Here is a 25,072-nt window from a genome sequence, read left to right as displayed (position 1 = left end):
AATTTTGGCGTGTGTCTGTGCAGTGCCACTGCTTTAGACAAATGACATCTGAACATCCTACAGTGTCTGCAGCTGTTTTCTACACGACATGTTTCTGAAGGCACTCCACAGTAGCTGCCTGCTGTAGGCAACACAGAACATCTGGAGATCTTCATATCTTCAGCGACTGATGACATTTAAAGTCCCAGTGAAGCATTGTTAGGTCTATCGTCACCTGCACTTTCCTTCGTTAATTGACACAATTCTTTGTTTTCCTTCTGTCACTTTGTCTGATGCTTTTTGTAACATTAATGGTGACTTCTTTTGTGGACATTTTCTGTGTGTCCCATTTACTCTGTGAAAGTTTTAAACAGTACAGTGAGTTCCACATCAACAGCACAAAGAGTCATTGACAGTTACCTCCTAATTTATGAAAACAGTTCTAAATAAACAGAAAGGGACCAGTGTTTTTCACACAGTACTGTAGTGTGGAGCAGCTTTCTCATTCGTTATGGACACAAGCTTTTATCCCTGCTATAAAGGCTGTGGATGTCAGTAGACTTTGGATCAATCCTCTTGGCTACAATTATCATCTCTGCACGTGTGTATTCTAAAATCTGGTTTCAGAGCAGGAGTGGAAATTAGAGGTTCCTTTTGATGTCACTGGGAATTGAGTGTGACTAGCCTGAGACAGAATTTTCTCTATTTTATGTTTCTTAAGTGAAAATGCAGTTTCAAAATAACACAGTTCTGCCTGCATATAAGATGCGAGTACAATATATACATTTCAGAGCTTCATCAGATTATTTCCAAATATTCAAAAAAGTCAGTCTGTCTGAGGCATGCAAGTACATCCCTAATTTAAATTTATCCTTCTCCATCTCCTAGTCTGTCTGCTTGTTGCCATAAGCAACACACTGTACTGCGTAGTAAACTGGGTAAGTCTAGCAAAGGACACTTAGAACCAGGCTGATGGAGACACAGAGCTGAGTTAGGTGGGTTTGATTATTGCATTTCCAGTGTTTCATGACAATTTGTAATTGTAAAGAATGCCAGGTAAATGAGGCATCATTTACATGGTAACAATGCCAGGTGGAATAATGTCTGGTAAGCTTACACTGACATGATGGAAGGTACTTTATCTGAGAGCAAAACCTGGTGTTTATTTGCCACTGTGTATTACTTCACAGTTCTGCAGCCTGAATACTCCTGCTCCTTTTCTGTCTACTCCCCCAGCGCTCATATTCACACAAGGACTCTCCAAAGACTACACATACCATGAACATCAAACCAGGTTATTGTCAGTCAGTAACATAATCTGGATACCACCTTTGCTTTTGGGGTGCCTGACCGTGCTGTTGCCTTCACTGGTATCAGGATTCCTTTCAGCAGCAGCATCTTTTACTTCCAAGTTGTTTTGACATTACCCTCATGAAAAGACACTAACGTTTCCCAGATGCAGCCCATGTCAAACCCTTTCCCTTTCGACACCACAAATTGTACCCTGTCACATAACCAATGGTAGGCGTAAGGTAATAGGATGCGTTGTTACAGCTTGATGCTTGAGAAAATAAGAACAAGAGAGGTAAAGCAGTTTATCCCCTACTACCCCAGAGGCCGATGGCAGAACCCCAGTCTCCTGAAAACACCGTGTGCTGCATCGTGTTGTATTCTACAGCATGTAGAGATAAAAGAAAAACTATAGTCAATGTGAATATTCAGATTAATAAAATGGGCACATTTTGAGTTGGGGGGGTAGTCACATTCTCAACTCTAGGCACATAAACTTTCGGTGTCCAAACTGGAAACCTGCCCATCTTAAGCTTCCCTAAACAGTCAGTGGAGAAAGAGAGATTCAGAATGGCAAACCAGAGCTGGAGCCTAACTTAGATAGTACACTTTCACTGTAGGAAAATACATTTCTTTTTTGGCTATAAGTTTAGACAACTTACCTTCCTTTCTTAGACACTTGCATTGGACAGGTAGAATAATGTAAATGCCGTACCTATCATTGGAAACTTTCTTTGCACTGGGTGGCAACAGTACAGATATACATTACTGAACATATCTTAGCTAGTAAAAGGCAGGAGGACACATTCGAAGTCATAGGGCCCCAGGTCAGGAATCCACACTTCACGAAGTAGTCCCATTACAGTCAACACATTATTAATATGTTGTGGGAATCTGCCCATACTTCCTAGGAAGTCTAATACAGAAGTAATTTTTCAATCACTTACAAAATTAGACAATTTTCTCCAACAGTATGACAGGTATACACTATAACTCTCAAGTGTAGCCAAGTCTTTTTCAATTTGGCTTAATAATTAGTTCTGTTCAACCATATCCAACGTGACCAATTAATTTTTCTCTGCGGGCTAGTGGCTGACAGGCATTTATGTTTTTCATTTACAGCAAGCCCATGGCTCTAGATGTCATGCTGCTGTACAATGTGTCCCTATACATCTGGAGCTGCAGTACCTTGTGGAAAGGTACCGCAGGATCCACATCTCCAGGGGATATTCTGTATTACAGCAGTACAGAAGATAATACAGTGAAGGTATAAATTAAACACACGTGTACCAATGAGTTGTTTGCTAGCAAAGGTAGAGTTCAACCCAAATTCCCTTTTTCATTTATTCAGCTCCCGTGGGTTTAAATTTGCCACCCTCAAGGATGTGATTCCCAAGAGGGAACAACTTCTTATGGGGTGGGTGCAGCAGTTCCACCACATGCCGTGCTGAGAGGTCTTCCTGTCTGAGAAACCGAGGAAGCAGTAATCAAGTGTAGTTTTTGGATTATTTTAATCTGCAGCAGCTCAGCAGCTGCTACCCAAACAGGGCAGCTGGTGGAAACCTATGAGAGACAGGCAGGTAGGCAGCTAGGACTGGAGATGCCCCAAAGCCTTGGGTGTTCATACATCATTGTTACACTGGATGATCCTTCTACAACATACACAACATACAGGTGAAGGGGAGGAGGGGTGAGGATCTGATCCAAAGCCTACTGTTATTGAAAAGACTCTCACTAACTTTTTTCAGGCTTCTCATCCAGCCTTGAATGAACCAGGATTCATGCAGTGCACACAATTTAAGCAAAACAGCAGCTAAGGAAAAACCCATTCCCTTTCAGATAATTAATCTAAACAGTTTGCACAATACATGCTATAGCTGGAGAAAAATAAGCATGCGGGGGTTTTTTGCTGTAACAAGTGTGTGTTTTACTCTGATTGACGAATAAAACATCAATTTTGTGGCCACTGAGGCGTGGTCAGAGGTGCTAGGCTCAATCCTGCCGTGGCTGTGGTGCAGCCATTTTTTCATTTCTCAAGGCATTAAATACAATTTGACTGCAGTGAGGAAGACTGTCACAAAAATAGGTTCAACCTGGCTGAAGCTAGTGCTGAGCATCAGGGAACATACCTCTGCTGCCCTGAAGCCGTTCTGTCTCTGCGTTGTAGCTCCCGTGCTGTGGACCATGGGGTTCGCACACTGAGCACCACAGTTGTTCTTCTTCTCAGCATTCAGTGTTCCAGCTGTGGCTGATGCTGTGGTTACACCTGTCTGAGCTGATTTCCCATCCTCCAGAAGGCCTAGTAGGGACACATGAAATTGTGCAATCAATTCTGAGGAGCAGTTTATAACTGGCTCTGGGTTCCCTCCATTTCACCACGTTTTTGTGATAGCACAGGTCATAGAAGGTGCGGTCCAGTACTACAGTGAGAGCAGTCTATCTCCTTTTGCCACCTTTATCCTCACTCTTTCCATTATTTGGTCTTTCTCCTATAGTCCACTGCCCTGTGAAACACTGGCTCAGAAAACATGGAAAACTGGTTAATGAGTGCAACACATCAGTAGCCTTTTGGTCACCTACACATCTCCATTGGCTTCTCCACACACACAGCTACCTGCAAGACCAAGGGTTTAACTAAGGACCCGGAGAGGCTCCCCTTAATTCCGTTTCAGTTCTGGGAAATGAAGGGGTTAGATGTGAGCCTGACAGATGAGACTGATACGGATCAACAGATTGCTCTATTCATGCCCTTGAACATTTTCTTTCATCAGAAGTCGAGGAAATAAATTCAGGGAAAATATATTTCATGCTGTTTCGACTATCAGTAATCAAATAAATTATTAATTTGCTTTCTGCTCTAGCTGTGTGGATAACTCACGCATTGTATAACATGACATTTGACAGCCTAAAAGTATTTTCTCATCTTGTTGCATTAACAAAGATCAGTTGTCATTTATGGTGAGTGCAGAGCATTTGGTTGCAATACTGGGTCTGAAATCCAAACACGAAGAACAAGAGGGATGCATGACTGCAGCTCTCAATTTTATTTTTGGCAAAGCTCATTCATGACGAACTTTATGTTCAAATAGAAAAAAAAATACTAACTGGCAATGCAGGTATCAAAACTGGAAGAAGCAAGGAGTCACAGATACTAAGTGAAAAATAAGTATGAGGAAAACCAATGACAATTCATTGCTCCTTGAAGTGTGCATTGTGTCATCAAAACCTTCTGCCATGAATGAGGTGAGAATTCAAACACAGTATTAAGGGTATTAAAAAGGAAGAAAAGTCCTGAATTCTTTCCCAGAAAACTGTAGGAAAAGCTGCTTTATCAGTAGAAAGCAACATCAATAGCAGCTAGCAAAGGCAATGACTGAAATCAATAAAGCTTCAAGCAAATATTCAAAGTCTTGATACTGAAAATATCTAAAGTTGTGTAAGATTTGTCTAAATACAAACTAGTCACTGCATTTCCTTGAGCAGTCAGAAGATGGTGTTAGAGTTTTCCAAAGACAGTTTAACTTGTAACTAATAATGCTGTCATCTACTTCTTGATAGAAAAAATTTTGGGTTGAAACTTGAAAATATTACATTATAGTTTATTTAAAAAAAAAAAAAAAAAACAAACCAAAAAAACCCCTAAAAACCAAACCAAAAACCAAACCAAAGCCAAACCACTTCAATCTCTGGAAGCTGCCTTTTCTGCTAGATATAAAAACTAATGTTCTCCCACCTAAATCTACAGGCAACTTCCCATAAGACAAGAGTAAACCTCCCCTCTCCTGCATCTCTCAAAAGTCCACACCGACTTGTATTTTAGGTCTTATCTCTTTCTACCACTTCACAGTGCCAGGCGAGAGGCAGAAAAATGACTTGGTACAGAACAGTAAGTGGCACAGACTGATATCATAGACAAAATCAGCTGTCGGGAAGGGAGATGGAGAGGTAATTAGCCACGTGTGAGTCAGAGCTCTAAGCCAGGAGTCATGCCATGATCTACTACTTCACCTTGCAGTGCAGCTGTGAGAACAAGCTTGAATACAGCTTTGAACAGCCAAAATGCTCTAGGCATTGCATACTAATTCCATTAATTGAATCTTGGGTGTTTCAAACATATATGAATTATGAGTTTTTCCTTCTGTGGAGTCATCCTAGTAAATTACTTTCCACTGTGTGTCCTTTTGGTCATCTGGCCTTTAACTAAATTGTCTGGTGAAACAGCTGGCAGCTGAAAAGCCACTTTGTTATTAAGCACAATTGTTCACTTATCAGATTGTGTTGCATCATTTGTTCTCACACAGAGAAAAATTTCTTACATCAATCCATTTCTGGAGGCTGATGGAAAATCTCAAAGTGAAAATGGTATTTCTGGTTCATTTTTTGTTCTCTGTTAATTTGCAGCCCAAGATACCTTGTTGCATCCTGCATTGCAGGGGTCAGACTTTTTTTTTGCAATACTTGTCAGAAATGAATGAGGTATCAGTATCTGAGCCTTCCATTATCACTCTACTATATTTTTATATGGGTGACTTAGTGGTCACCAATACTAGTGCAAAGATCACTGCAAAAATGCTTTTTTTATTTAATTTTGAAATATGTTTGCTGTTCTGAAGTTAAGACACTGTTTTAGCAATCTTTTTCATTGGCAAATAGATGAATTATAGAGTGGACAACAGTCTAAAGACTTCAGTGACTTGCTCCTTATGTATTAGCACTGAGCAGAAACTACAATGAGAATCCACGAGCAGTGGAAGTAAGAGCATGACATTTGCTGGCAATTCATAAAGCGACACCTATTTTATAGACTACACATGTAAGACAAAATGCTGATTGCAAAACAGATGATGTCAAAAAAAAAGATTAGGAACACATGGTTGCTTTTAAAATAGCAAATACTTTTGCTTTGCTATTTAGGGTTTGCCACAGTACACAAAAATGGAAGAGTTAAATTTCTTCTTCTGTACAGTCTGGAATTTGCAAGCTATCAGGATGGCAGTACTCTGGGTCTTGTCTCAGTGTCATTTAAACCAAGCTAACTAACTGTTGAGATACTTGTATCATCCTCACAGCATGGGTTCAATAAATAACCTCCTCAGTCTTTCACTGTACAGCTTCAGCACAAATTCAAACAAATGGGTTCAGTAATGTTGTTTTCATTCTCATGTTCTCTGCCAGGACAACCCCTGCCAAAAGTCTGTGGGCCTCCTGAGGCCAGGGAAAACAGCAGATCCCATCACAATGCTCTGTCAAATACACATATTTTATTTTCAAATGAACTGGCAAGCCTAGAATATTCTTATGGCTCCATTCCCAAAACCTGAGTTTCTGGGTGATTATCAAAGCCCCACCAATGTGATGATGACCTTTCCCTCAGGAACAGTTCATCAGAGTTTGGGGGACTGCCAGGCTGTTCCCATTATGGGGAGGAATGGATGACAAGGGGCAGGTATTTCATTGCATGTAATCAGGTTTATTTATAAAGAGCAAACATGAGTTCTCTCTCCATGAATGCAGGGAGAATACCCAAGCAGCAGCCCCATTGCTCACAGTTCCAAGTCTATCTTTCCATCATGAAATATGCTTAGAAGAACTTGTCTGCCCATGGCAATGCTTACTGTCATCTCCCTTCTCCCTGGCTTGCTAGGCTGCACTGGCGAGCTAACTCGCCAATGGAAATCCTTTATGCTGCAGTTTGACAAATGCTTTGTTCAGCAGCATCAGGAAACAAAAAGGGTTATTTCAAAATTAAATCAATCCCTAGACTTTATTCATCACTCAGTGACATGAGTGGTTGGACTGGAACAACTTGGGAGGTAGCACAGGAACTGAAGCAAGCCGCGAAAAGCAGCTTCAGCTTGTGTGCTACCCAGTAAAACCAAACCAAACGCCACTCGTCCAGCTACACTCGTTCTTCTCATTGAGCTGCTTTGCTGAGCTATTTAAATCCTTCGCAGGTATATTCACATTGCTTCCAACTACCCCTACATCAGGGGACATACATTTGTTTCCTCCTTCTAGCCCGGATTCACCAGATTCCCATTGTGTTACAGGAAAACCAGCATCTGAGTTGCTGATGCAGAGTAGGATGTGATATGACTGACTGATATGAAGGAGCTTTTTTCCTAAAACCTCTTTCACTAAAAAGTCTGATGATTTACATCACAAAATGGCAGTTCAAATAATCTTTTGTTTTGTATATTTTCACATGCACAATTTTAATAGATTTTGAAAAAACAAACCTGCTGAAGTCTTTTGGTTTTTTTCCCCACTAAAATGCTGGCATTAAAGTATTGCCTTTTATTAAAACTTCCCAAAATATTAAAGTTTGCAAAAATTCAGGTATGAACAAAAATCAACTCCAGTTACTGAATTTTACAAATCAAAACTAAAAATTGGTCCCTAGGATATCTGGGTATGTTTTAGCTGTTCCACAATTTAAAAGAACAGCAGTTTAGAACAGTTTTACAATTATATCAATATGTAATGAACAGAAAATGACCTAAAATCAGAAGCATCTCTTAAGTGTGAAGACCAGCACGACAGGACAAATCTGCCTGAAATATGTATTCTATGTGGAGAACAACAGGAATATTAAAGGTAATACAAACTCCTAGAAGAGGACAAAGAGACTAGAACATGACAACTGTCACTACTAACACAAAAACCAAAGGCACTGGTATTTGTATGTAATGCATATAAATAGTATAAATAAAACTAACTCTCCAAGAACTGCTGCTACTCATAATTAATAGCTTAGCGTAACGTTGAATACTCAGCCTGCCAGTAAGACACCAAGTTTTTCCAGTCTTTCTGGGATAACCTCCTACTCTCTCCACTGTAAACATAATGAAAAATTCAGTGTCCAAGCAAACATCAAAATTAGTTTTTAGAAGGAAAACTTTGAACACATTAATGCTTCTGTTACCTTAATTCTCTGAAATTGCCTTTATTAACCATAGTTATTGTCATCATGATTCTTTGTGTTTCAGGCTATTAAGTCATGTATTAAATCCACGTAGGACATGACCACTTTGTAAAGAACAGTTTTCTTCACAGCAGAATTGTAGGCAGTAAACTGTTCCATACTGTTCAAAGGCATCTTTCCATTCCTAAATGCCACTTGGAAATCTAATGCAAATTCACCAGTGCATTCCGAGAAATCCATCCGTGATGCACTTTTTTTTCTGCTGGGTGTAACATACTTATGCCCTAGCTTCTCTCTCTCAACATCTCCCTTTCTGTTTCACTTACCTTCCCAGCAGGCTGCAGAGAGTAAGTCACCATTTCCCACCATATTCTACGAGATCTCTTAGTATGTGCTAGCATGTGTTCCTTTTGTCTACAATCCTAATAATTTTTAAATTCTGATTGAGTTTTCAGAAATTCCCAGACAGCAGCATCCCTCAGGTATTTTGTAATTTAGGAGATATGTACTTAAAATTGTAGTCTGAAAAGATTTGCAAGCCTATGCCATTCAAAATGAAGCATGCTCAAATCATACTTTATAACTCTTAAATGGGGAAGAAGCAGTCTAAGAAAGCTTTTAGAAGAACCATTTTAGTAAACAGAATGTTCATCACAGAGAAGCCAAAGAAAATGTAAAACATGGAAATTTTAAGACATTAGACCTGTATTTACGATTTTTTTCTATTATAATGACAACACTAGTGATAACAAAACCAAGGATAAACAATGCATAGACACTGCTGTAGTTCTTCATAAAGCCTGGTTACACCTGAGAATTCAAATGATCCTTTAGGAGAGTATCTTATGAAGAGGAGAGGAAATTTTTACTCTTAATATCTAACTCTTTCTAGCCAGATTTTACTATGGAAATAAAGATGATGCGAAAAGGGGGGGAAATGTTATAATTAATTCAGACTGTGAAAATAAAATGGGAATAAAAAGCAAAATAGTGTCATGGATTAACAGCTGGCACAGACAGACAGGGGAAAAAAAGAGATCTGGGGCGGGCAGTTTTGTGTATGACAAAAGTTAAAGGTATGACTTCTTCAAGGCTTTTTGATAGCCCTTACCTATGTATTAGAAAGCTAATACATATTTGCTAATGATCAAGAATAGGAGAAGGAACCAGATAGCAACATTTACGGATAGCCCTTAATTATCAGGACTACAGGAAATATCTCAAACCACAGATAGCATAAAGGTAGGTCTGCCTGGATATCTTTGCGCAGACCTCATCAAAAGAGCATTATCTTATAAGATCCAAGATGAACTGAAAATTTCTGTGACTAACAAAAATCAGCAGTGCTGCAATAGCTAATGCTGTCAAGAAATCCAGAAGGAGTATGAAGCCTCATAGTACAGAGGTGAAGTTAATCTTAGCTAAAAAGATCAGACCTTTGTGCAGAAAGTTATTCCACTTGTGCTTGCCACAATATTCTCTGACCTGATTTTAAAGCAGCAGGTAGTGGCCAAAGTTCGACAGGAATTCTGACCCAAATACGCTATAGATCTGACCCGGTGCTGTGGACCCTGTGCTGTCACATGCTCTGCTATTGAATAACAGGCACATATTTGTTTAAAGTGGGTAGCTGTGGATTAAGATGCTAAATTCAATATCTTTGGAATTGACTGCGAACAAAATTTTCTTGTTCAGCAACACCCTTTTTTTATTTATTGTGGCTTTTATCTCATGAATAATGCATAAGATGCTGTTTTAGAAAATACCTGCATAATAAGATACTGCACTGTAAAAATGGACTCAGAGAAAAATCACAGTAAAGATGAATGAACAATGTTATTGCGGAGACAGGAGTTGGAGAATCCACAAAAGACTCAATATGAGTTATATCAGGAAACTCCTTTTATTGTGCAGATGCACTTTCTTATATAGCATAATTTTCCAAAGTCATCATGACTTGCAGTTTTTCATAAACTCCAATTGTGCTATACATACACAAGTCATCTGCTTCTACCTATCACTTTACTATTAATACTAATGCGTTCCGCCTCATACGGATGTTAGCTTCTAATTCTTCTATTCTGACCCTCAAGGTCGAAGCGTCCTTGAGGCCTACTATGTTAGCTTAGACAAACTGTTCAACAGAGTTTTCCTTGTGCAGGCCCTCTAGCATTCCATGCCTGTTTTCAGCAAGCTACGCTCCCACATGTTATCACAACATGCAGTTGCTTCCAGAGGAAATACATATTTGTTACCATCACCGAGTTTCTTGCTTTTAATGCTACAGAGTGACAGTAAGTATAGAGAGCCCTGAAATACTTGTTTTCCATACCCGTTTTCCTGATTTGAAACTATTAATGTTTGGGAAAGCCATGCATCTGCAGGCCGGAGTGCTGGTATGTACTTCTGCTGCAGAAATAACACATAGGATCCTATCAAAAATCAATGGAGTGGAGGTTGTGACAAAAGTCAAGTTTAAGTCATTTTCTCCAAAGCAGTAGCCTCAGGGATGAGGCCAGATGCTCAGGAAATCTGCAATAGCTTTTTTCCCTAATAAGAAAAAAAGGTAGAAACTTTCAGAGATAGCAGAGAGTGGGTTTGTAAGCCAGGACAGAGGATCCAAAAGATCTGCAGAGGGAAGACCTGCTGCAGCAGGAAAATGTCATCAGAAACAATGTTTTGTATTTACTGAATCAGCAAACACAATAACACAATAGATTTGCTGCCCAGAGACTCAGAGAATCCCGAATGATTTATCCGAACTCTAATGCCATATGAATTTTTGACAGCGAAGCAAAACAAAACAAACGTATTTGCACCTTCTACACGTTCTGCATTGGCCATCGAAGTGCTGTGAATCTCTTTAGAGGTGCCACAGAAATGGTTCCCCCACAGGCTGGGGAAAAGGCAGGAGGAGGAGATCTGTCCTCCTTACACGAAGCCCTCCACACGCAGCAGGTCCCCGCAAAGCTGCCTCCAGCCGGGCAGGGCTGAGCGGTGCCCTGGCACACAGCAGGCACGGGGAAGCAGGGGGGAGCTGCGTGCCTTCCCCCTACTTCCATGGGATGCTTATTCAAACTCAGCTTGCTCTAGAGCACAAACAGATTCTTCATTCTCTGTTTAAGGTATGTGCTTTATTTTCAGCGCTAAGGGAAGTATGTGACAAATAAGAGGAAATGCTCTATTTATGCAAGGCAGCGGGGCTCAGATAATAGCCAACAGCGGAAGGCAAATCAGACCCCGAGATCCTGATCTGGCCATGGTTTTGTCACATTCAGGAGCCTTATGGAGTTATGTTCCTCTGTAATATTATGGTATTAAATGTCTAATTCAGTACTGAAAGAACTGGCTCACAATGAATATATTTCATGCTTTTAAACTACTATATGCACATTGGAGTCCTGGCAAAACTGGAAGACCAAGCACTAGACCTTACGACAGTTTTGGCTGGCGGGTTTGCTTATTTTCCTATTTCCTGCCAGTTCATTTGTGAGCATAAAACAAACAAGAGTCCTAAAGATCTTTGTATTTCAAAACTTCTTTTACCATTTCAAAATGGCAATGAGGCAAGAGGCTCCTCTTTGTCAGACAAAAGGAATTCCTAAAAGATTTTAAAACTGGAATTTAACACGCACATCCGTAAATAAGCATATGATAAATAGCTCTGAAAGTCTGAACAGATTTATTACTATAATATGAAGATTTCTACTAGAGAGTATTAAAGGATTCTAGCCATCAAGTACAATACAAAAATGGGCAGCACTGAAGTTGCAAACCTTGTTATTCCTGACACAGCCTCATTTCCCAGGTATAGGCAGATGCTAAGCCTTTGCATATTGCTACATTGCGATTTCAAACTATGATACAGAATCATGGTACAACTGTCTTGTAAACAAACTTAACAATGTTGCAACCACATCTATGAAATGAACGGTGAATATAAAATTTGTATTTATTCCAAATAGAAAAAGCACACTGCAACACTCTTTAACAACGTATGATCATTTCAAAGTCAAAACGAAGGGTACTACATGGAAGATAGACTCCAGAAGCAGAATAAGTGGAAATTGGTCTGACTACAAAGGGAAGATAGGAAAGGTAAACTTGAAACAATTGTAATCAGGGTACTAGGGAAGGACTTGATGGCAGAAAGACCACAGAGTTTGACAGATGAAGATACAAATTTAAACAACTGGAACAGGAAAGAACTGAATTTTCACTATATTGTGGAGTAAGAATCGGCAACATTTTGGAAGACACTGAAGGCTGAGCACATTTTATGCCTGGAAAAATCATGAGACAGAACAGATTAAGCAGCATACCATACCAGTGCCATATGATGTGCCAGAAACAAATCACTTATTCCTCTAAAGTGAAAAACTAACATACAAATAGCAAACCTCTAAAGTGCTTTTCTAATACTGCATTTTAGAAGACAGGCAGAGCAGGGATCTGCTTCTCCACATATTCTCCACATGCAAAGATACAGGCTATGTTTCACTACTGCCCGTGAAAAATTCACCTTAAAAACGATACCCTCCATGCACAATACCTTACATCATGGGTGTCCAAACTAAGCCAAGTCCGCCTGTTTTCCAAAGGTGCTTGCTTTTGGCTCTGTTGCTGCCTGACCCTTTCCTTAAAATACAAAGAAAGACATTCCCATTACAGGAAAGCACTGTGCAAGACAGAAAACAAGCAGCAGACTGCTGGCCGTCTCTCAACCATCCTTCCCACAACTGTGCCCACCCTGTTTGAAGACAGCTTCTGAACAGTGGCTTAGATTCGTAGATTCACGTGGTCTTTCGTTCTCCTTCACATGGTCTCTCCTTCTCCTTGGGATGTAGTAATGAAACATCACTCATTATGTTTTAAAATAATTTCCTACACAGGAATGAGAAGTATTATTATCATTCTCATTACCTAGCTAATCATGCATGCAATTTTAAGATGAGTAGATAGTATCATTTCAGTTAATCATACTGAAGAGCAGCAAAAATATTTAGACAGGCTAAACAGAAATCTGTATGAAAACCATCTAAATGTATACGAAACTTGAGCTGGAATGACTCTTTGGGTTTGGTCACCAAGGTTCAGGGGCTAGAAATTGAAGCTAAAGGTTCCAGGTAAGACATTAGACATGTATTTTAACAAGTGATGGGCTTAGGCAAAATTTCAGCCACTGGAAAGCCGTAAATTAAGTCTGAATGTCCCAAAGGTATGCTCCATATGGGAATTAATTCAGGAAAGACCAGCAGGCTGTATGGCCAGGTGACATTTCCAGCCTTATAATCTATCAATGTATGAAAGGATACCGATGACTTAACTGGTTCACGATATGACTGTGATCATAAAATGCTTTGGCTTAAGGTATCTGTATGCATGTGAAAAAGTTATCACTCACATTTGGTATTCATACTAAAATAAGGGCAGTAGCTGTGTTGAAAACTGAGGTCATCAGCCATCAACAGTCTACTAGATAAATGCATGACATTTTTTTTGTTTCCACAGACAATGTAACGCAGAAAGCACACAGGCACCAGCTTTATGCAAGTGACAGAAATTCATACTTTTAGCACTGCAAGCGCTTGAAACACTTCTGGTGGCGCACCTGGGAAACTAGCAGTTTACAAGAACGGCAATTGCAACGTGAGGACAATATCCAGATGAAATGTAGAGAGACAGAAATACAACCATATGCATTGCTAGGAAACTGGTAAAAAAACAAACCAAACAAAGTATTTCAGTTAATCAGTAGAGGATTGGCTGATTATTTTGCTCTTCAGTAGCTAGCATCCACCTGGACAGGCTAGCCTGAATCCATGATCTCCCAGGAGCAATGAGAGCCTCAATATTACTTCTTTTTCATCAGCTGCTTAAAATTTAAGGCTCAGTCAAGCAAACAGCAATGCTGAAACAATCTGGAGGGGCTTGGTGGATTCAGAAAAACCTTAAAATGGAAAATCCTGCCTCACAGCCTACAGCTGCCCAAGCTAATCAGTAAAACATCGCTCCACCACCTATCTGTTTGTTTTACATTTAACCTGTATTTTTCTTAAACAGAAGAGAAAAGACAGTGTGACAGTCTAGGCAAGTAATTATGCATGTACTCATCAGATAACAAAATTGGGATAGGAACGCATTATTTATTTGCATACAGTAAAAGACCAAGCCACTTTTTTCATGCAAGGCCACTGCTGAGAAATGCATGCAATCACACAGCTTTCAAAATATTGTCCACATAATCTAGAAGAGTGCTGCTTTACACGAGTCAAACAAAAAGCCTTACAATAAACTCATAGTTTTGATCATTCAGTTTGGAGTCTTAACTATTACTGTATTTCAATTTAAGATAAAACCCAAATTTGAATTTCAAATGTGTTTTTTTAACTGCAAACAGTTTATTTCATTTTTAAACTGCAGGAACACCTGAGAAAAAGAAAAGTGGGACTAGCAATATCAGTTCTGTTTCTAATAAGAAATATATTTCTATATGTGACTATAAGTACAGAAAAGACAGATTTCTGCCACTTAAATACTGGATTACTGAAATATGTGCTCAATGTGTAAATTTTGGAAATTTTAATCACTGAGCAATGAGGTAAACTGCACTCTGAACTGTGTTTCCCATATGAAATACATTACAGCTCCGAGATTGGGAGGAGCCTTCATTTAAAGCTAATTCCATTTTTAAGTGTTTGTTTGAACTACAAATTCCTAAACTGGAAAATACAGGATTAGAACTGGCCAGAAAGTGTAAATTCATTCGTGAGGAAAAGAAAAAAGAATTTTTAAATGTCCTGAATCAGGATATAAATCGGGGTGTGTTGGGGGGTGAGGTCTGACACACACACGACGCCAGAGCTTCTTCCACAAGAAGAAGGATTTTGCAGAGCAATTTCCTTCTGAGAATCCTGCAGGCAGGACCTCTCATTGGCAAAAAACACCGCTCAGGTTTCCTGCTCAGACCCTTTCAGACACTCTCCCTCTCACCGTCCCTCCTCCCCACTGTCCACTGCTGAGGCAGACGGCAACAGCTCTTCCTGTAGTTAACAACAGACCTTTGGCTCTCAGTAACTGACAAAATTTTTCTCATGAAAGACTTCAATGCTGCAAGAGTTTTTTCCACTGGAAAATCATCTGGAGAGAAGGTTCCAAATCATCTCTCTTGCAAATCATCTCTATTGATGCTCAACAACCTTTCTCCTTTCTGGTACTGTGACAGCTAGGGAAGTTGGTCGTGTAATTCAAGTGTTCATGCACACTGCATTTTGAGGGAATTTATTGTATCAGTGGGCAAACGATCATACTGGGGTAAACCATGGGCGATCAAGCCTAGTAGGGCTGCTTTAGACTGCAGGAGGGGTTTAGCAAGACTGTTGCCCATTAGCTAAATGGGAATTAATCACAAGCTACACGGCTTTGTGGAAAAGTTACCACAATATATTTTAATTTTTTTTTAATTTTTTTTTTTTACAGCTTTTGCAGTGTTTTGAGAGAATCCTAGAGGCAGAAAGTGCAAGAAGAGGCTGCTGAAGGAGCAGGCAGGTGGAGAGCCCTACCCAGCCCCTGCCCTCCCTCCTGCCACAGGGGCACGGGGCGGCTGCTCCTGCCTGACACCAGGACCTTTCAGGAGGCTTCGTGCAGTACCTGAATGTCACTAACCAGCTACCACTAAACAAGATCGAACTTTTTCCAGCAATTGAGTCTAATATGTCTCACAAAATAGCAAGCTGAAGGCTCATAATAGATGAAAATTTCTCATCCATCAAGTATCTTTGATACTCTTAATAAAATTTTGCTTGCTATGGACTCTTCTTTTTTATATGGCAGTTGATAATTATTAATAAAGAATTAATTTAAAAATACTTCTAGAGGTGGTGGAGGGAGGTTGCTTAATATGTTCTGATGGGCCAAATAGGTATCAGTGACTTTTTTTACCTGAATCAACAAAACAAAATAAATACAACATCCACAAGAGATATAATTACACAGATGGCCATAGTGCAAAACAGCAGCAACAGTCACATCCAAATTACTTACATTCCCTACACATCATCCTAAACAACATTTGCATTTGTAATAGTCCTACTTCTGTAATTTAGCAGAAAGCTTAAGCACAGGTGGATTCAAGATCAATAGGGCTTTTTCGATGCTTAAAAATAAGGAGATGTTTAGTTTTGGGAGGTGGGATGAGGAGGGATGGTATGACTCGGCGGCATAAAATGAAAACGCCAAAGTTCTCTGACAGTTTGTTGAAATATTTTGTTGCTTCCAATCTGTATTTCAGCTTTTGTTCTTAAATGACATCTGTTCCTATGTGAAATTAAGACAGTATTAAACTATCAGATGACAGCAAAGATGAAAATGTATGGATTGGAAGAATTAACAGCTATGGTTGAGCTGGAAAATATGGTTATTACAAAAAGCTGTATTTATCAGATGAGTCTAATTTTTCCAATAATTTCAATGCTATCTTCTGTCTTGTGGTGGAGTAAATACTGGTTTAGGTTAATACTGTAATCTTTGACTGGGTTCTATGCTCAGCAAAACCCAAGTATATGTGCTGAATGAAGAACGGCAATGTTGAGCATTTTCAGGTCAGTGGGTTCACAACCATCATTTGTTACAGAGATTATCCATTTAATTCTATTATTTTCCTCTAATGCTACCTAAGGTGCTTTTTAATTCCCTGATCCTTAGACTGATGCAGAAACGTCATTTTTTACTGGCAAAAATGGTTATTTCTCCATTTCCGAGGGAGGCATACAGCTGGGTGGTGCACCAGCGTTATTTCCCTTCCATCCTGCAGCACTTCCCACCCCTCTCCCACAGATGTGCTGAGAAAAGTTATCCTGAACTGTAGTAAGGTTATCTCCCGAAAAGATCATGTCGGAATCACCACTATAATTGTTTCTTCGGCATACCAGATTTAATAAAAGAACAGCAGTAAATGGGCAGAAGAGCACAAAGAGATCCTGATATACCCACACTATGCACTAGCAAAAGTGATCCCTCTCTGGCTCTTAACCTAAACCAGATTTTTATTAAACATTTCTCTGAAGTCTGATTTATGAGAAACCATCTGCTGCACCAAGTTCTTCATTTACAACCCGATGTTTGCTTACTCATTTCTGCTAAGCTGGTAACTTTCGGTACACCTGGTAAGCAAAGGCACGGACGCCTGCAGCTCCGGTCCAAGCCAGCACCAGTCCCTGTTGTTATGGCAACTGGGGTTCGCACAGCCCTGCTCTCCCGCTGCCGCCGCCACCACCAGTCCTCCCACTGTTAAGGGTGGAAAGGCAATTTTTAAAAACTTCCCTATGAAAGGTCACCTCTGAAACCCTGTATTCTACACACTGAGCCTCGACCAGAGCCTCGCTGCAAAGATGAACCTGGTCTATAAAACTTCCCACAGTTGTCAGCGATCAGAAAATATTAGAGGAGCAGCATAAGCTGCTCATTTAACCCCAGAGAAAAGAGCAAGAATTATTCATAAATGCATACATAAAAGGCAACTATGCAAGATAAACTGTTAGCCAGCCAGATTGCTAGATAGTGATAAAATTTCTCCTGTGTTCCTCCGATTTTCTTTATTATATTTTTTGTTATTTAAGAAAGGACTTGATTCTGCTCCCATTTCATAGCTATTTTGCAAATGGCTTCACTAGGGAATGAATCGATCCTAAATTGCAGATTTCACTCCTGGCAGACCACTGACCGCAGGCACCTTTGCTGATGCCACGAGCAAGTTTTTCTCCCAAGTGCATCAGGTGAGTCCATGTGAAACGTGGATAAGGCTTTTCTTTAATATACTTCAGGAAATAGTGCAAAATACAAAGAATAAAAAACAACTGTCTGTTTTTAAAGCCTTAGCTGATACTGTGAGTCAGGTAATGATAAAAAATAAACATGTTTTATTAGTTGAGGAACTGAACAAATGAGTGCTGCGGCAATTCATATGCAGCTTTTAGGTTCTGATACAAGAGAATTATTTTTCACTTGGTTGCTACATCATTTAAAAAATAATTATTTTTATTTGCATTTCAGTAACAATCTCCAGACAAGACTGGGGTCTTACTATGCTGGTCGCTGTTGGAAAACAGTAAGGAGAGATCCTGTCCTAAGCCGTTCACAGCCCATGAGGTAAATCATGATTTTAAGGTCTCTCTGACCACGAGGCAACATGCTGCTTTATCCCCTCTGAGGCACTTTCAAGTATAATAAAGAAAAAATAGCTGAATACAGAGGCTAACTTGGTCAAATGTGGAAAAAAATATAAATAACTAACTTGGAAAAACGGAAAGAAATAGAAGTAAGATGACTTAAAGCCTGCTTCAAAACAACAAAAAAATAATTTTTGTTATAGTTGGTATTGAACAGGTTCATAAAGCACTTTTCCATTACTGGTTTCTGGTAGGAAACTGTGCATCTTAAGTTGCTAGCCTACACATATATATATATATCAGCAAGTTATCCCAATGTAACACAGCAGGCTATACAAATGTGTTCCAAAATACTTGACGGTTTTTGTGCGTTTTTTGTTAATTCAAGCTTTTCTCCACAGTTTGCTTGTATGCTATGGTGACTGCCCTGGGGACTCGCCTGCTCCTGCAGATTTTTACTTCCCAAGAAAGTAATTACTTGTGCTAACACTTCCACTTGGCTGAATCAGACCCTCTAAAGAGAAGGCAATTTGTGCAAAGGGTTGCAAGGATTAAGGAATGGTTACTAAGCAGAAGTGTAGTCTATTATTTTCCCCAGCTATAGCCTATGCAGTAGCAGAATCCTGTGAGAGGTTCTTCGCTCACATAGCAAGGGACGTTCTTAAGAGAAACTGCTCTGTTGTATGGGCTCACCGGGAGTCTTTCCTTTTCTGCTCACTCATGGAAGCCATTCACCCTATGAACAGTACGTACGCTTATCTTCTAAAAGATGTCTTTCAATTTCACCACCTGCAGCACTTCATTAATTTATTTATTACTTTTCTACCCCTCTTCATCCCTATCAATTTACACTGTTCATCATTGTCAAAGCCTCAGCAGTGTACCACAACAAGTTGCTACCACCTGTATTCACAGCTGTTAGTGACTTGTTGTGAACCTAGGAAAAGTTGTCTGTCTTGTTTTAGCTATATTATAACAATGGATATTGTCTTATATGTCTTCCTGTAAAAAACAGGGAGACTGCAAGTCACTTTACTAAAATGGACGTGAAAAATCAAGTAGGGAAGTGAACAAATATTGTAAGAAAGGACCAGCTGAAAGAGGAAGAAAGGAAAAGGGAAAATTAAAATAAAAAAACAAACCATGAACTTCCTTTTTAACTTAATATTTTAGCTTTCAAAATGCTTTAGTAAAGATACAAACATTTGGTGACACAAATACATATAGTTCCTATGAGAGCAGACACAGAGAGCTAAATATGCTGCCTGACAAAAAGAGAAGGATATAATGAAATTTTAGGGTGGGATGAGATTAGTAAGAAAAAATATATGGTAGTTACTAACCCTTTCCCCATTGATATGCTTGCTGACCCTGTATACCATACATTCTTTCATCCTTGAATGAATTACCCCTCTTTTCATTTTCATGTCCAGTGTCTGGTGGTAATTTTTCCACTTCATCAAAACATGTTGACAATCACAGCCACCTTTTACTGCTTTTAGCTTTTTCCTGAAATCCTTCCTTCATCCTGCCTCCACTTCTCTCTCTTCACAGCATTTCACCAATTTATTCCAAGCAAAAATTACAAAGAACAACTTCATCTTCTTTTCCCCAAGCTACCTTTGGCTTGTACCCCACTTCCCCGGCTGCCTCCTCCCTTTCTATGTCTGTTACAGAAATTTCCTACCTCCACTTACACCAATGTCATGTCTCATCTCCCCCATCCTGCTCTTACCCCATCTTACTCTTCCCTTTTGTCCCACACTCTTAGGCAGTTTTCAGTTCTCACAATAAAGGCATGTTTTTCTCCTCATGTCTTAAACCCATACTTGACCTCATCTGCCCCTCCAATTGCTGCTTCCTCTCCCATTCAGCTGTAAATTCACTGAACGTGCTGTTTCTAGTCCCTGGAGTACCCCTCCTTATTCCTTTCGTTTCCTATCTCAAGCCTTACCCTACATAGCTCTCAATTAAGCACTTGATGACTTTCAAGGCAGTCGTCAGGACCAGTGCATGTTCCCCAGGCTTCTTAAGCTGCCGCCACCACGGTTGTGCTGAAGGGTGAATCACACTCTTCCTGAAGACCTACTAGTCCTTCCTTTGTTCCTACTAGTCTGTCCTCTCTAATCTCATCTGCAAGGTTTTCTTGTAAAGCATTTCTCCTACACTAACCAGTCTCTATGGGATTTCAGTGCTTGTCCTCTTCTTATCTCTAATATTCTCATCTGTAAACACATATTATCGTGTGCTTGTAGGAAGAAATATTCTTTATCACCTCCTATTCAATATCAAATCTTGGACTGGCTTCTGTTTATGACGTTTAGGCATCAACTCAAAGCAAACACAGCTAAGGTAATGCTAAGTGTGGGTACAGAGGTAACACTTGCTGTATTTAGCCTTTATTACTGGAGACAAGACTGTCACCTGTCCTTCAAGCTTACCAGCTAGTATCATCTTGGACCTCTTTAAATTCCTTATATAATCTTATTTAATACAGCATTTCATACACCAACTCACCTTCAAGTTCTCATGATTTCACATGTGATTACTACGAAGTCTCTTCTTAGCCTTCAGGAGTACAACATAGACCCTTTAAGACTTCTCCCTCCCCATTGTATTTCGGTGAGCACAGAGTCATCATGTCCCTACTCTAGTTGGCCTGCGATGCCCACCTTTGTGAATTTTCACTCCCGCACTTTCATGATTTCTTCCTGGTGCTTTGTAGCTCACTATGAAAGTCTGCAAAGCTACTTCTTTTTCTCTGAAGCTGCATACAGGCATTTACTGCTTTGTATGCAAATTACAATCTACCTGGCTCAGCGAGCATTTTCATGCTGTGTTTGTACATCTAGCACGCTGAATTTCTGGACCTAGACTGAGATTTCTAGATACCGCTGCAATACATAATAATTCTGAAAACATTTTAAACCCCACATCAGATCAGAACTCCTCATTCCTTTTCCCAGCTCTGTCCTGTACCACACCGACAAGAACTGGGAAATCCAAACCTGTAGGTCAGCTCCTGTGCAGCCCCGCCTTCTGATCATCCTAATTTGAAGTAGTGTGGAAGGAGGCTGGCATATCATCATTACCTGTTCCTTATTTTAAACCTATGACCTAAATGACTTGTTTCACAAAAAAAAAAAACCCGTGCATTCCACAGCAAGAGCCTCACAGACCAAGTTCTCTTCCCTTTTGGCGAGGTTACATCACAGTCGACGGCTACAAATGCTGTCTCTCAGAACCGAGCACCTCCGGAGACCGAACGCGCTCCTCCAGAGAGGAGCCCGGAGCGCGGCCGGCGATGCCCGGCCGGACCCACCGCGCTTCGGCGGCGGCACTTCGTGGCGGGGGCAGAGAGAGAGACGCTCTCCGAAAAGCTGGTAAAGCGGACAGACAGGGGGCTACGCACACCCACACGCACACCCACGCGCACACCCACACGCACTATATACGCGCTATATACGCGCTATATACGCGCTATATACGCACTACATACAGACGCGCGCGCGCGCGTGCCACAGCCTGCCCCCGCCCGGCCGCCCGCCCGCACTCACCGGGGCGCGGGGGTCCCTGCTCCCGGCCCGCGGCCTCGGCGCTGCCGCCCTCCTGCGGCGGGCTCTCGGAGTCGGTGTTGGTCAGCCAGGTGGACTCGGTCTCCCGCGTCCAGCTCTCGTAGTAGCGGGGCTCGATCGCGTCGGCCCTGCTGCCCCCGCAGCCCATGGCGGCGTCCCGCTCACCGCCGCCGCCGCCGCCCGGGCAGCACCGCGCCGCCGGGCACGGCTCCCGCTCCCGCCCGCAGCCGCAGCCCCATCCCCGCTCTCCCGGCTCTCCCCGGCTCCGCTCGCCCGTCTCCCCCCGTTCCCCGAATTTATGATCTCCTCTAGCCCCCCCTCCCGGCTGTCCCCTCCCCTTCTCCTCCCGTTACACACACACACACACACACACACCCCCCGCCCCGCTTCTTCCCTCTCCCGCACCCCACCGCCTCCCAGCCCCTCCCCGGTCTCTCCCCATCCCCGCTGCCCGGGGGCGGGGGCAGAGCCCGGGGGCAGGCAGCCGCCTGGGGCGGGCAGGCTTTCCCCTCTTCCCTCCCGTAGGGATTTATCCCTGCAGGATTTATACAGACAGCCATACAGGCCAGCCTGCCATGGCTGGCATCGCACAGCAGTCCTCCTGGCCTGGTTTTGCACCCCGTTTGTGTACCCTGACTGGACCTTGCGCTCCGTGCCGTAAAGCCATTGCCCCTTCCTTGGTTTATCCGGGAGAGCCTCGCTCCCACCTTCGGCGTTCGCTGACCTGCTGCTGTGTAACTGGGAACTGGAGATGCAACACTGAGGGCCCGACTCCAGGGAAACTCACTCTTCCCTCCTGGATACGCGTTTTGGGAAGCAATCAAGAACATGAGATTACTGCAAAACAGACCACAATTTATGCTATAATTTATGACAGATACAGAGATTTGACACTGCTTTGAGTCATGTTGGTGGTGATTGTGGTTTGTATTGCAATAGCTGCTTCTTGAGGCCCCTGTCACAGTTGGAGCAAGCCCCATGAACACCGTGGGATCACATCACGAGAGGAAGACCTTATCTCAAATAAATGTTTCTCTCCTGTAATCATTTTGTAGTAGAGCTGCAGGTGTGACTCCTTCCTCTAAGACAACTTACAGAGCAATACAGTAGTCATGTCTACTGCGCTTCTGCCATTACACAGCACGGCTGTTGGCTAAAAGAGGATGCATCCAGTGAAATCTGGAGAAGCTCACACTGTCCTGTGTTATTAGAGTTGCAAGTAGAAGCACAAACTCTCTGGAGCTAAAAGCTCTTGTTCCTAAAGACTGGTAGAAGACCTTTAAGAGGATCCAACAGGCCTCAGCTTTGCATCCCAGCCGGTAGGTCCCACACTTGTGTTTCTGAAGTGGTTCAGGTCAGAGAGTGCTGCCTGGGTTACTTTACCCATTAACCTTCCTGAAGACTGTTGGGTTATTTCTAAGCAGCTTCCCGGACAAACACTGACTCAGAACAACCTTATTTTCCTACTGAGATCTCCCCTCAGAAACACCAAAAATACTCAGAAGCAGATGAATCCTTGGCCTGAGTCCATCTCCATTGGCGGTGTGATCAGATGGGAGCTAATCCTGGTGAAGCCACGTGGAGCGATCGATGTAGAGCAGGAAGACACTGATGTCAAGTGTGAATGGAGAACTGAAATCTGCAGAAATCTTGGGGGGAGAAACTTAACTGTTTTTCTTCCTTTACTTCGTCACCTGAGGTGGTGTAGCCTAGCAGGAATAAGATCAAGAATGCAATTCTTTGGGTCTCATTTAGTTCGTCGTGCTGTTACCCTCATGCCAGGAGATGATCAAGACAATAAAATGTGATCTCTCTCCATAACGCATCAGCAAAAGGATGGTCTCCCAGAGATCCTATCAGTGGAGCTTGGACTGTATTTTAGCTGTTCTGGTTTTGTGCTGCCTGGTGCACGTGATGCAGCGATGCTTTTCCTCCTCACGCAGTCAGTAACGTCTGCTCTGTGCATGCTGGTTTCTATGGCTCTTCCATGCTCCAGAAACAGGAGTAGGAGGTAAAAGGACAGGGTGGGCAGGGGATGAGCAAGGGAAGGGACTCGTGGGGATTTTACATTTGTAATTTTTCTGAAATGGGATTGACATAATTTGGTTTTATACTTTTCCCCATAAAATCCATAGGGAATTGTCGAACCTATTATTAATTTTCCCCTCCAAATTACTGGGTCACAATAATTGTTTTGCACCCCAATGACCATCACTAGCTGTGTGTTAGCTTTCATATTTGCTTTCAGCGTTAAGTGCAGAAGCAGCAATAGGAGTTTTAAGCAAAAGATGTCTTCAGCTTTTTGGGTGGTGTCTCCGCTCATTCTATTAGATGGTATTTGGCAAGTACACCAGTTAAATCTGGTTTTAGGCCCCAGCTTTTCTCATAAACCTGTTCGCTTCACACCAGGAAGCAGACAGGAGGTCAGTTTACTCACTTTTAGCTAGGGCCCTTGTGGTTCAAGGGCATCGCTGGAGGAAGAGAGGAGTTTCTATTTAAAACTTGTTCTTTCTAGTCAGGTATTTTCTGTAGCTGAGGAGAAATAAAATTAATTAGCTGTGTTATATACATTTGACATCATCACTCCAGGCTTGCAATATGCCTGGAAGCAAAGTTGTCTCTGAAGCTTTCACACTGTATGTTTGAGTCAGCTTTCATCCTGACAGCAGGTATTTACATCAAATGAATGATAAAGCATTCATCTTTACTGTTGCGAGTACTTGAAAAATATAATTTTCTTGGCTTGATTGCTCATATATTTCTCTCAAACAATTTTCAGCTCTATACCGTACAATTTCCACATTGCTCTGCATTAATAATGGATTTCTTTCAACAAGGAAACAATAGCATTCATTTATCTTACATGGCCATTCAAACAAGAAAGTTTCCAATTTAGTATTCACAACTTCCTGAAAATGTATAGGTGATATTCAATATTAGCTAAGCTGATGGTTTGGTAGGATGTCTCCAAACAGCTCATAAATAGGAAGAACTTGATTAACTCTTCCACCACATCTTTTTCATGTTTGAAGTTGGCTCTGAAACAGAACCTCAAATCCCAACACCCACATAGTCAGAGAGCGAGGCTTTGAATTCCCCCATCTGAGTCTGCCAATTTAGTTTTAAACTGGATTAAA

At 41.4% G+C, this 25,072-nt stretch overlaps 1 protein-coding gene across 1 annotated transcript; it reads right to left on the bottom strand.

Annotated features, from left to right (window-relative positions):
• Positions 1–229: 229 nt before the first annotated feature.
• On the bottom strand, positions 230–22,083 carry BAALC (BAALC binder of MAP3K1 and KLF4). The gene is made up of 3 exons (XM_086465899.1): positions 21,918–22,083; positions 3,399–3,568; positions 230–334 (listed from the first exon to the last, which is right to left on the bottom strand). The coding sequence occupies exons 1-3, from the start codon at positions 22,081–22,083 to the stop codon at positions 230–232; spliced, it is 441 nt and encodes a 146-aa protein (XP_086322025.1).
• Between the last annotated feature and the right edge of the window lie 2,989 nt (positions 22,084–25,072).

Source organism: Leptosomus discolor, chromosome 5 (assembly GCF_034619465.1).
Source record: "Leptosomus discolor isolate bLepDis1 chromosome 5, bLepDis1.hap2, whole genome shotgun sequence".
Classification (NCBI taxonomy): domain Eukaryota; kingdom Metazoa; phylum Chordata; class Aves; order Leptosomiformes; family Leptosomidae; genus Leptosomus; species Leptosomus discolor.
Note: the sequence above shows the minus strand (reverse complement) of the source record. Positions and strands in the feature narration are given on the sequence as shown.

Excerpts from the sequence above, each read along its gene's own strand:
- BAALC (XM_086465899.1), bottom strand. The coding sequence starts at position 22,083 with ATGGGCTGCGGGGGCAGCAGGGCCGACGCGATCGAGCCCCGCTACTAC. Across the intron at positions 3,569-21,917 it reads GCAGGGACCCCCGCGCCCCG|GCCTTCTGGAGGATGGGAAA; the intron begins GTGAGTGCGGGC and ends TGTCCCTACTAG. Across the intron at positions 335-3,398 it reads ACGGCTTCAGGGCAGCAGAG|AGTAAATGGGACACACAGAA; the intron begins GTATGTTCCCTG and ends AAACTTTCACAG.